This window comes from Lycorma delicatula, chromosome 7 (assembly GCF_047948215.1).
Source record: "Lycorma delicatula isolate Av1 chromosome 7, ASM4794821v1, whole genome shotgun sequence".
Classification (NCBI taxonomy): Eukaryota; Metazoa; Arthropoda; class Insecta; order Hemiptera; family Fulgoridae; genus Lycorma; species Lycorma delicatula.
In genome coordinates this window covers 106,607,858-106,620,752 of record NC_134461.1, presented here as the reverse complement: position 1 = coordinate 106,620,752, position 12,895 = coordinate 106,607,858, and the positions used below count along the sequence as shown (strand labels likewise).

Sequence of the window (12,895 nt, the reverse complement as noted above, 5' to 3'; positions counted from 1 at the left end):
CCAGCAGTATTTGTGAGCCAATGTTGAAGATCCTTTAATTTAGCCTATGACCTTCAAATCCCCATGGACTTGTAAATTAAACTGTCTGTAATTAATTGCATTCAGAATGGCAACCAAAACTGAATTAGCAACTGTTATGGGTTCTTGTTTCCACTGTTAAGAATATCTGCTTTTAGGCTATATTTAGATAAATCAATGAAAAGATGTGATTTTTCAGGTTTATTATTGCTAGTTTGGTCAGTCATTAATCCATTGATTTCAAAACTTACACAAAATCAACCCTGTATTTTATAAAACACTGAAGAAGCAGCATTTCTTTTTCTGAAGGATCTACAGATACAACAGATTCTATTCTTGCAACCTGGAGTTACAAAGTTCAGTGTTTTGAATACCCGTCTCGGTTCATAAGACAAAAGTAGTAATTATCAAAATGATTGATAGACTCGCAGTATAGTATAGGGCCACCAAATCGCGTAAAGCTTTTTTTCATCCTATGAAGTAGTTAACATTGCTGGTTAAACAAAAACATGGGAGCTCAGTTTTTATTTGATCCCAATTTTAAACCAAAAAAAAATTAACTTTTAACTTCTTTTGTTGTAGATCTTCTACCTTGTGTCTTGAATTCCAAACATCCCCAAATTTAACAAAAATTATCTAGTGAATTTTTACAAGGTCTATGGTAAAAACTTGATGTTTTAAAAATACTGCATTTAAAAAACATAAGACCACACTGAACAAAGGCTGTCTTTCTATTGGCAGTAATAGACAACAGACAAAGCGCAGTCCCCTAATCTGCTGAGTTATCAACTGTGATGTAGTGAAAATATTAAATAATGCTAGATGGTGGCAATTAATAGTAAAGTAACATAAAAATGAGACATGTTGAGACATTTTTAATGATTACTATTTAAATTAAAAGCAAATTGATTTATAAAAATGAAAATTTGATTCTTGTTACACATACATTCTACTCTCCTGACCAGTGTTAAAGAAAAAAAAAAACACTCATTTGAGCTGTTAATATTTTGCAAAATAATCATATTCTATTTCTAATTAAAACCTTATTTTTTATATAAAAGCATTGTTTAGTCAACTATAATGTGTTTATACCAACCCAATGTCAAAATAAAAACCCAAAAGCTGAAAGTTTTTGAGGTAATAAGAAAATATACTAATATATTAAATGCTTTGAAAAAAAAAACAAGCCAAAAACAAACAATAAACAATGAAAAAAATCAATAACATAAAAAATTCTTGTTAAAAAAAGGTGAAGGTTTTTTTAAATAAAAAAAAAGTTTTTTCTTAAATTATTTCTGTTACAAAAAATAGTTTTGTTATAATTAATAAAATTATTGGTTTTAAGTTTTGCAACCAGTGTGGAAGTTTAATGTTTTCCCAGAAACATTTTTTAGATAAGTGTAATTTGAATACGTTTTTGAATTGGTATGATTTCAAAGATTTTTAACTTCCATAAAACAACTTCTATATGATATCAATTATTATGTTAAAATATGAAGTTTACTTCATCAAGAATTATTATTTTCCATTTATTATTTCAACAATAAACATTTCTTTTTTCTTTTTTTAACAGAAATATTATTTAAGTTTCCAAATATTTCATATAATCAATTTTTGAGTATCCTAATAAATATTTTGCTTTATTTAATTTATTTTTGCCATTTTTCAAATTGTTTCATAAAACTACAAATTTTGGAACTTAACCTTTGTCAAACAGTAGGGCAAAAATCTTCTTTGCATTTTTATAAAAAGTATTAATTGCATATTTTTTTGTTAAATTAGTTTTAAAAGAAATAATGTAGAAAAATAGACTTTGATGATATATATATGATAGAATTCTTTTAATACTTTTTCTTTTAACTCTGATTTTTTCATTGATTAGTCAAAAATTAATAAATTTAAATTATATGCTGCTGATATTTTTGTATAATTTAAGAAATGTAAATATATATTGATTCTAGTACTAGTAATTTTAAATTATTGATAATTTGTTGTTTTGTGTTCAATTTTGTTGCCCAGCTTAGTAAGTTAGTTTTTTTTTTTTTTTATCTTTTGTGTGGATATCTTAATGATCTGTTATTTTAACAGTTCACTAAATATTCCTATCAATTATTATTGTTTTAATTTTAAATATTACATTTTTTTTTTAGTTTTAGGATTAGTGTCTGATTTGTTAGTTGCATTTTCATTACCAGCAAATATTGCTAAAATATGCAGTTTAGAAGTGGGTGAGGATACTCTTAAACCTATCCATGGTTTACGTGTGTTGAGCATACTGTGGGTGATATTGGTTCATACATGTCTTGTTATATTCCATGTTGCAGGTAAGAAATTTTTTTTATGATGAGCAGTGTTGCTTGAATTACTCTATTATTTTCCAAATTTTATATTTTATCACAAAATTTTGACTGTTACTTTGTATTGCCCTGTTTTTTTTTTTTTTTGTAATATCCTTCATCATTTCTCGTTACAAAAAACTGGCATCAGTTTGTTATAAATTGTTCTGTAAATACATGATAGATATATAAGATTTCCCTAAAAAGAAACAAAACTTTTATAATAGAATAAGTATTGTTGCGTAGTAGATTTTTTTATGAGTTCTATTTCTTTTATTACATCACTTTATGTTATTTAATTTTCATTTTGTAAGCCTGTTGTGGTTTGTATTTACATTGACTTTCTGATGTATGAAGAAAAATAATTGATATAAAGATTCTTAAACATATGTTTGTATGTATGAAATATTGTTTCAAATTGGGCAAGATCTTTACAGAAACTAAAATCTGAGTATCTTTTTTATAGGGATATAGTGTCTTTCAGTATAAGTATATCTTACTCATGGTCATAAAATCTATAATGTTTTATTTGGAAGTAAAGCGGTATTTGAAAGAGGCAGTGGTCAGAAGAGACAAAGTGTAAGATAAGAAAACTTGCAAGCTTGCACTAGTTCAGTGTTCCTGCATGTTTGGTGCTTCTTAATCAAGAGTTTTCTATGATTCATAACGTAACTTTTGCACTCCTGTCACCTGATTCTGCACATAGACTTTTTCTGTTAATGAAGATGGAAGGCTGCCTGGAAGGACACTATTTCCATACAATAGGAGTGAATAAAAAAAATTCATTATAGGACCTGCAACTACTGATTAAGGACCTGCAACATGCAATTGTATTGCATGAAACCAGTATGCATTCATACTGGGAAAAAATGCTTAGAGTGTTATAAAACAGCAGAGAAACTACTTTGAAGGAGATAAATCTGATGAAGTAGTGTAACAAGAAACTCTCTTAGTGCTTTTAAAATGTGTTTGCTGTATGGATGCTTCTGTAACTGAGGCAGTTAACCATGGAGTGTAGTCATTTGTTCAAATTACTATAAGTTGTAAAATAATATGAATATTTGGGCTTGTACTCAACAAATGTCAAGACATATACCTAATAAAATTTATCTCTCTGCTTTTCATCCTAATCTTCTTGTTAAATGACAAAATCATACGTTGAAGATACCATATGCTGTATGACATGCTGTAGTGAAACTGACATCTAAGAGGTGCATTAAAAAACATAAGTGGAAATTTTCTATTAACAAAATGATGAGTTTTAATTTTTATTCCATTGCTGATTTATTAAATTAAAAGGTGTTTCTAACAAGTTATAATTTCATCTTCTTAAAATGACATGCTTCATTAGTAGCAAATTCAATCATGTTATTTTGATTAGAATTTCTTGAAAACATTTAGAAAACGTGGTCAACAATAGCTATTTTCTTCAAGCAAGTATTTTAAAGGTACAGTCAACTAATTATTTCCTGTAATTCCAGTATGCTAATTGTTGCTATTTAAAAAGAAAATAATAAGTAACCTTGTGTAAGAAGGAAAAGGGAATCTTAAAAGCTTACACAAATATGCCTACATGTTGAACAAAAATGATAATATGAATTTTTATGCAATTACTTTTATGTTAGAAACATTTCTCGGTTTTTGGGAAGAGATAAATACTGGAAAAGGAAAGGTTAATTTTAAAAACAGATGCTAATTCATTAACATCTTTTCACCTTATTTATCAAGTGCTCTATTAGTCCGTATTCTAGAAGTAGTTCTTTCTACGATTTATTTTTTAGTTTGTTGGCATTTTAAATTTCTTGCTTCTTCTGTTTAAATATGTTAATTTTTATACTTTGATTATTATTTTATTTATCTAGATTTATGCATTTTTCACATTTCAGATAATAAATCGTATCGTGATAAAGCAGAAGATGACTTTTTATTTCATACATTAACTAGTGGAACATTTTCTGTAGATACATTTTTTTTTATGAGGTAAGAAAATTTTATTTGTTTGTTTACTATTTCTTTACATTTTCTTGAGTTTATAAAAATGCTTTCAGATTCATTCTATTGATTCTTCAATAAAAAATGTTGATATAACTATCAATCTTTGAAGATAAATTAGTTATCTTTGATAACTAATTTATCTTTGATACATTTCATAGTTGATTTAGAAAATAATGCCATCTGCATAACTACATAAAAAAGGATTTTGTGGTTAAATGTGATGCCAACTGGTTATGGACTGTGTCATTGCTTGTACTGGTCAAGAATCCTGCTTGTATAGTGATATTAAAGTTTCTAATTAATTTTTAATATAAAAATTAATTAATTTAATTTTTTAATATTTATTTTAAAAACTAATTTTAATATTTAAAAAGTATTGTTACAGTGAATAATAATGATGATATCTCATTTCAAAATTATTTGTCCTCTTCTCAATTTACTTATGTACAAATGCTTTATAATGGAAACTATACTTTACTAAGGAGTAAAACCTATTTTCAAGTAGCTCATTTTGGAGACATTGTAGCAGGCACAATTTATTAGGTACAAAATTGCCATTTAGAAGATATAATATGTTATTATATCAATAAAGTTTCATGTCTTTTATACAAGTGGGAATTATAAAAGTTCAAAATAATTATTGCTTCCATTCAACACTCTTAACTAGTAAAAAAAAAAAATTGCTCTTAAAATTTCTTCCAAATTTTACTATATGAAGTGTTTGCTGTAATTTTGTGAAAGAAAAAATAAGATAAGTTTTTGGCTCACTCATTCAGAAGTGTATTCATAGAGTACAGTTAAGAATTTGATGAACGGCTCATATGTGGTGCTGAGAATACTATGATACACTAATGAAAATTATTTTTGTTATATGTACTGTTTATTCATGTAATAAGGCATTAACTGGGTAGTAATAAGAACACAATTTATTTAAAACATTTATGTAATAGATTTGACTTCAAATCGCTCTTAGATGATAAATGTCTCTTGGAATCAAATCGTGTCTTGGATTGAAACTAATGATGTGAAAATTAATATATAAAATGTCAAAATAAAATACCATCAAATTTTCAACAAATAATTGCCTTAACTGATTTTACTGATATATATAATAATATATTTTAATTAATGTGTGTGTTTGATGCACAGATGCTATTTTTGTAAATAAATAAAGGTGTGCATATAACATCTGGACAAATATCATGAATTAATTTAGCAGTTTATCTAAATTCAACCCATTTAATGGTTCAATGTCCACCTCTTATAAATATTAATATAGATTCTTTATTCTGCTTGAAATTATGGAAAAAACTTCCAAATTTATTTAATTTTTTATAAACTATACCTAAGGCAGTATTTCTCAACCTTCAATATTTGCGACCCATTTTCAATCATAATTTATCCCCCCCCATCTCATACAATAACAATAATGTATACAATAATAATATATTTTGATGCTAAAGCGGTACTACAACCTTAATTACAAACTTTACAAATTACCAAGAATAAGTAAATTTATTGATATTTGACAACATCAATCTGCTGCATTGAAAAAACAGAATCAGTGCCTCTCTATTGCTCTCTGTCTTACATCCACCATATCGGACATTCTTATAGCTTCACGAGACATCCCGATTTGTCTCAAACACTCTGGAATGTCTGCGCAAACATGTTCAAATGCTGCACCTCGTTCAATTCCAGCCAGTCTCAGTCGATTTGATCTTTCTATCGCTATCAAATTTATCATTATCTATTGTAATTTGTATGTTTATTGCAATTTACAGTATTAAATATTCACAGTAATAGATTTATACAGAATCGTGGATAAATTTTTAAGTGTTTTAAGTCGTGATCACGTATTTACATTTGACGAGCATGGTTCCGAAAATAAAATCAAGAAAGTATTCTTAAGAATACTTAAATTTTGGGTTTACGAGTACTGAAGTAAATAAAGAAGAAAGGCCTCTATGTGTCATTTGCTCAAAAATTTTGGCAGCAGATAGCATGGAACCTATTAAACTTAAATGACATTTGGAAATGCTTCATAGTGAATACGTTAACAAACCCCAAGAATTCTTTGAATTAAATTTAAAATCATGTGTAAAGCAAACATCAGTTTTAAAAAACTTTGTCTGTGATTGAAAAAAAACTTTAGTTGCCTGTTAGAAAGTTTGATATAAAATAGCCAGATATAAAAAGCCTCACACCATTGGTGAAGAGCTTATTTTGCCAGCTGCAATTGAGATTGTAGAAACTATGTTTGAAGATAATTTTGCCAAACAATTGCAGTCCATACCTCTATCAAATGATACAGTTACCCGTTGAATAAATGAAGATGTACTGCATCAGCTTTTGAGGAAGTTGTGTGACAATTTTTTTTTAATTCTGCTTGTGGCAACAGATTGCAATAAAGATGCTAATTTTATTGTTTATGTTTGATTTTGTGATGCAGTAGAAAGACTACTTTTCTGCAAACCAATAGAACTCAAAGAAACAGCACTCACGTTATTTGCTATGTTAAATGATTTTATGAACGAGGCAAACATAGAGTGGAAAAATTGTGTCTGAATATGCACTGATGGTGCTTATTCAATGTCTGGAATATTCCTAAGTATACAAGCATTTGTATACAAAAATCTCCACAGTGTGATGGACACATTGTATTATCCATAGAGAAGTTCTGCCTTTCAAAAAAATGGGTCCTGGTCTGAATATTGTGCTAATGACGGTTGTAAATGTAGTAAATTATGTAAAAATGAGACTCCTAAATCAAGAATCATTCTGCACTTTGTAAAAACATGGGTGCTGTACATTCAGAATTATTATTTTATTGCGAGGCAAGATGGTTATCGCGTGGGAAAGTTTTGCAACATTCTTATGATTAAAAGATGAAATCGCCATTTTTCTAGAAGAGGAAAACCAATTGGAAGCCGAGAAGTTTCAAGATGGTTTATTTGTGATGGAATTGAGCTACTTGGTTGACATATTCGAGATATTAAATACTTTGAATCTTCAATTCCAAGGAGCACATATGTTGGATACGAGTGATAAAGATAAAGCTTTTTGTAGAAAGTTGGAATTGTGGAGCAGAAATTTAAAGCAAAAATCCTCAAAATGTTTGCAATGTGGATGAATATGTTAAAACTTACAAGGCTGAAGATCATGTGAAAGTTGTTTTAGTTGATATCGAATAAACAAGGTAGCCACAAGAATGAAAGGAGGAAACCATCACTATGTCTGGTGAAATTTGATGGTGAAGGTTTAATATTAACTCATGCATTTTACCCCGATCAAAATAATTCCTTAATCGAAATCCACATTGACTCTGAAGAACAGTAGGATTACAGTTTAAATGCCGAACGTGATAAAATCAGTCTGTATTCAGTTCTTATTCCACGAAACAGGACACGCCTTAGGTCTTGAACATTCAAGCAAAAAGAAATCAATCATGTATCCCCATATTATTCTACAAAACCAGAATTGGATAACGATGACATTGTAGCTATACAAAGTCTATATGGAATGGCTGCTTCAACCAGTACAGCGTTTACACCTGTGACTGCAAAGGATGCTGAATACGATCCTGATTTATGCAGTTTTGAATCTTTAATTACAATACAATTCATAATCATCAATCAAGTTCTTTTTATCATCAATGAAAACCTAGTCTTGCAACTAAACAAGAATTTCGACAATTATGAAAAAGCGTACATATTGACTGACTGCTGGTGTTTTTACTCAACAAATATAAATGATAAACAGCATCTACCAATGACCTTTGGGTGAAGTAGTTTTAATACTACTGCATGATTTACATGTTTGACGTTAATACGGGGTGTTAATTGGCAGTTACTCTAAACATGTATTTCACCTTAATATATCGTTGAACGTAGACATACAGGAGATTGTAAACACATACATGGATGAAACGTACCTATTTCACGACAACGTTTATTACACTGTAATAGACAAATGTTTGTTTGCCAGTAAAAGAATGGGTATGCTATCAGAATTTTTTCCTGAAATACTGACCGCAATCAACAAAGTGTTTTGATACGTGGATAGATTGCTGTACTTTCTCAAAGAAGGTTATTATTAAGCTTTCAATCAGTTCACCAAACTAGTGATGGAAACCAAGAGAGTGAGCCTTGATAAGTTTGGGGCAAAGTGCTATAATAGTAATTCTCTAATGCATATACTTAGAAGTCTCCTTTCAAGTTTTATAATATCATCAAAAGCATAGCTAGGTTACCGCGTCACAAATGCAGCAGGTCATGAAAAAAATAAGTAACTTACATCGTGTTTTTTTTTTTTCAATTCTTTGTATTCATATCTTTAGTGAATGGCGTGAATTTTAATAATATTTTTATATGACCACGCAATACACCATAGTATTTGTAGGAATATTGCTGTCAGTTTGAATTTCTACTTTCAGCCTATTGTTCCAGATTTTACAGATTATTTCTAATGAGTGCAATCTATCACAAAAATCAGAATGGTCCTTTAAGAATTCCAAATAACATATAGGCCGGTTCTGGACTTCACCTACCATAGTAGTATTCTTGAAAATCTTTAAACGTTCTGTACATTTTGCTATCGTTACCTTTAAAATCCTTTCTCGTATAACGTTCCAAATTGAAAGTGGGTTTGATATCCCACAAATTGCAATTATAAAATTTTGTTATATCTTTGTGGCGTTGTCAGCTCTGGCCATTTGGAATGCCTGTATCACCAAATGTGGCTTCTTCTCTTTTGATGTTGCTTGTATTGACCAAATAGAAGAATAGCAGAATAAAAATACTGTGGCATGCTCTGACATCTGAACAGATCTCACGTGTAGAAACCTATATGCAACATCTTATTTGATTTAATTATATTATTCAATTCTACTGGTTCTCTAAGCACCGGATGCAGATTTGGTTCGTCTTGTTTCTGCAAATTTCAACAAGTTTCTGCAAATGGCAACAGCATTCCAAGGGTACATCAATATAGAAGCACCCAAAATCAAATCTTTTTAAAAAAATTCAAATTTTGGCTTCAAATAACTGATGGGGTTGGTGATAAAAATCTCAAACTTGCACAACTTAACAGTGTTTTTGTAGGTGCTTATGGCAAATAAAAAAGTTTCTTGTGTATTGTACTAATAAAAAGGTTATAACTTCTCAAATGTCATGAAAAACCTGTTAAAAGTGATACCATTTGAATCGCTAAATAAGTGCTCCAGGGGGGTTCTTGTCTTTTTGGCACTTTTAATGTTTTTATACTTATTACTATAGTTGAAATAGACTTGTTTGAATCATCCAACTGCAGTGTTCATGTTATTACAGGCGCTTGAAGTCATTTCCAGTCATCAGGAAAATTTATGTTGTAACATGCTCATTTATGCTTGTTGCATCATTTAGCTTTGCAGTTGTAGACTGATCAGTTTGACATTAGTCAGTGACCTGTTCACATCTTTACCGAATGTTTCAAATTTGATCTTCTATTTGGAATGGTTTATTAAATAAATAAGTTTTACTTAATAATACATTTGTAAATTATAAAATCAGTTAAATTTTTAAATCAGTAATTAAAACCGGTGTTTAAATCAGTCTAAACCAGTTAAACCAGTTTTTAAATCATTGTTAAATTAAAATTTTTAAATTATTAAATCAGTAATTTTATATAAAACAATGGAAGAACAATGTTCCATAGTGATTTATGTGAATGAAGAATGTCATAAAACAGTGCCAAAAGAACTCATAAAAATTTGTGAATTTAGTGATGCAAACCAACAACTTATTTTTTTACGTAGTAATTCAGTTGTCACTAGTGTTTGCAAATATCATGAAAAAAAAGGTTTCAGTCACCTGTATGGACAGTTCTGTTGTGACCTTTTAGGAACTAATAAAAAAAAACAGTTAAGAGAAACTTAAGACAAATAACATTAGAGCAAGCTCCTAAAGAACACATTTTTCCAAATTTAAATTAGTTCCTGGAAAGTCTCTTTGTGTTAACTGTTTCAAAAGTATTTATTCTCAGCAGAACAAAGAACTATATGAATGCAAAGACCAAGAGCAATACATTGCCCCACATCTCAATATTGAACAATTGGGTGCTACATGTAGCATTTTGGGTGTATCACTTCCATCAGAATTAAGCACATATCAAAGGCCATCAGTATTAAACAGGCTATTTCATTGAAGTATAATTATAATTTTGCTACAATTTTTTTTTCTTCGATAATGTTTACAAAAATAAACCAATATAAAAATAAAAATGAATTTTTGAAAAAAGATGTAGGCTACTCATTGAAATCTCAGTTTGGGTAAGTTTTACGAGCATTTTTGAATCAAAATTGTATTAGATTACTGGCATTGGTTTTTTTTTGTTAAAGAGGTGGAGGAACCCCATTTATAGCCACCTAAGCAGTGTCGGGCTCATGTAACAGGTTCCACCAATTATAACCAAGAGCATATGTACACCTGCGCATTACCGACTAAACCTTCACCCCTGGCTTCTCTCTTCCTGGTACTGTCGTTATTAAAGCATTTCATCAGGAAGGGGGAATCGCTCACTCACACAGTCATAACAAACCAAAAAAAAATCACACACAATAACACACTGGTATCAACATATACAACACATCTGATAAATACACTGACAACAACATATCGCACAAGACCCATGTAAGCAACAGAATATAGCTTCTCACAACCACAACATCTACGCAACAAGCACCACACAGCAGTCAAGAAATCTTATACAGTCACAGTAGTACTACAATCAGCCACATCACTTACAAGTGACCACCATCAGACATGTGAGCAGAGTGTCCCAGCCTCATTGCACCTGGGCAATGACCCCCATATGTATCGGGACCTCCTAGGTACTCAGCCGAGAACCTGACCGCCCCGTTGCCCTCCAGTGCCATTCTCCTCTGCAAGACTTCTCATATAAATGCAGCTTCCTTGTGACCATCCTGATGAATCTTTCCACAGTCTTTCACTGTGCCTCACCTTGTAGTAGGATTCGTAGGGTTTCCTCAGGGCAAAACATATGCTCACATCTCAGGTTGCTCAGTATCTCTCTACGCTCCATGGCGAATCATGGGCACAGAAGGAATACATGGTGGGGGTCTCTTCTACTTTGCACACAATGCAATTTTCAGACTGGTTGAGCCTGAATCTAAATACGACCTGAATCCCCCATGACCAGCCAGGAATTGTGTTAATTCAAAACCCAACATGCCACAGTATTTGTGTGATCGCCGCCTCCAGTTCTGCATCAGTAAAAAGCGGTGGAGTTTCAGCTGCCCCCCCCCCCCACGGGGAGTAGTTCATCCCCCAGGGGAAGAGCTCGCCCATTATATTATATTTCGTTATTATATTTTATTTGTAATTTTCTCATAGAAAAAAGAGAGATAGGTAAATAAACCACTGGACCAATCTTTTACCTTGAGAAAATATGAATAAATTGCTTTTTGTTTCATCCTTCCTTGACCAATAGTTTTTTTTTAGTTATGATTTTTCCGTTAACCCTTGCAATCACAAAAATAGGTGTGTGCACCATAACAAAAATGGCCACCACAGGTAAAACAGCTTAAATTTAAAAAAAAAAAAAAAAAAATAGTTTTAAGGTCCTGAGACATAGGAAACAAGTGGGTAAGTTTTAATTTCTTTTGAATTGGTCAAGCAACCAGTTTATGTTTTGGGACACTTCAAATGGATTGACCCAGCAATGTCTATGTAATTTTCAATTATTGGTAAACGGGTTTTATTGAGAAACTTATTAAATTCACCCCTTAAATTGTCTGTCCCTTGATTCAGTCTTTCCAGATTGACAAACAGCTCGCTCAGACTGGTCGTGTATTCGACCAGGTAATTGGTGGTAATTCTCTAATTGACTTTTCATGTTGGTCAGTGTTGTCCAAGCCCTTCTCATCATTGGTATAAATATCCGCATCATCTTCCTAATCCATTTTTAATCATAATCATCTGTTGTTGATAATTGTAAGTCTTTCAATAAATCTACTGGTGAAGATGATTGTTGGTGTTGGTGGTTATTGTATTTGTTTTTATTTTCAACACATCTTTAATGCTCTTGAGCAATTTGGTGTAAGCAGAGTGTTTGCATCGTACATCATCCTTCACATTGGCCAACTCCAACATCAAACGGTTCTCTTTTTCAGTAGACTGTACACTTATGAATCCGATAGATTAGGTAAACCAATATTGGGCAGGTTTTACGAATATGAATTGTAAAAAAAATTCCGGGATAAAAACCTGATAGTTAAAATCGTATGCTGCAAGGGTGATAAAGTGGTGGTTAAATGGCTTGGTATGGATAACTTGTTTAATTCACGGGTCGACAAATCCAAAATTATGAATATATAGTTATTGTTATAAACACCAGTTTTTGTTATAAAGAGTGAATTTTCAGTTGTAGGGCTTAATATTGCCTGCATTTAAATGAGTTGGGATGCTGATGTAAAAATGTATTTAACTCAAGAGAAGAAAACAGCAGGAAACAGTTCCCTCCTCATTTTCCATGGAAAATCTGTAAGG

The 12,895-nt window shown here is 30.8% G+C and overlaps 1 protein-coding gene across 1 annotated transcript in view; it reads left to right on the top strand.

The window, feature by feature from the left end:
- LOC142328356 (O-acyltransferase like protein-like) overlaps positions 1 to 12,895 on the top strand; it is an 82,464-nt gene that overhangs the window by 45,145 nt on the left and 24,424 nt on the right. Inside the window, exons 7-8 of the mRNA XM_075372064.1 lie at positions 2,169 to 2,342; positions 4,241 to 4,334. Coding sequence (XP_075228179.1) covers positions 2,169 to 2,342; positions 4,241 to 4,334 — 268 coding nt within the window. The remainder of the gene's footprint in view (positions 1 to 2,168; positions 2,343 to 4,240; positions 4,335 to 12,895) is intronic.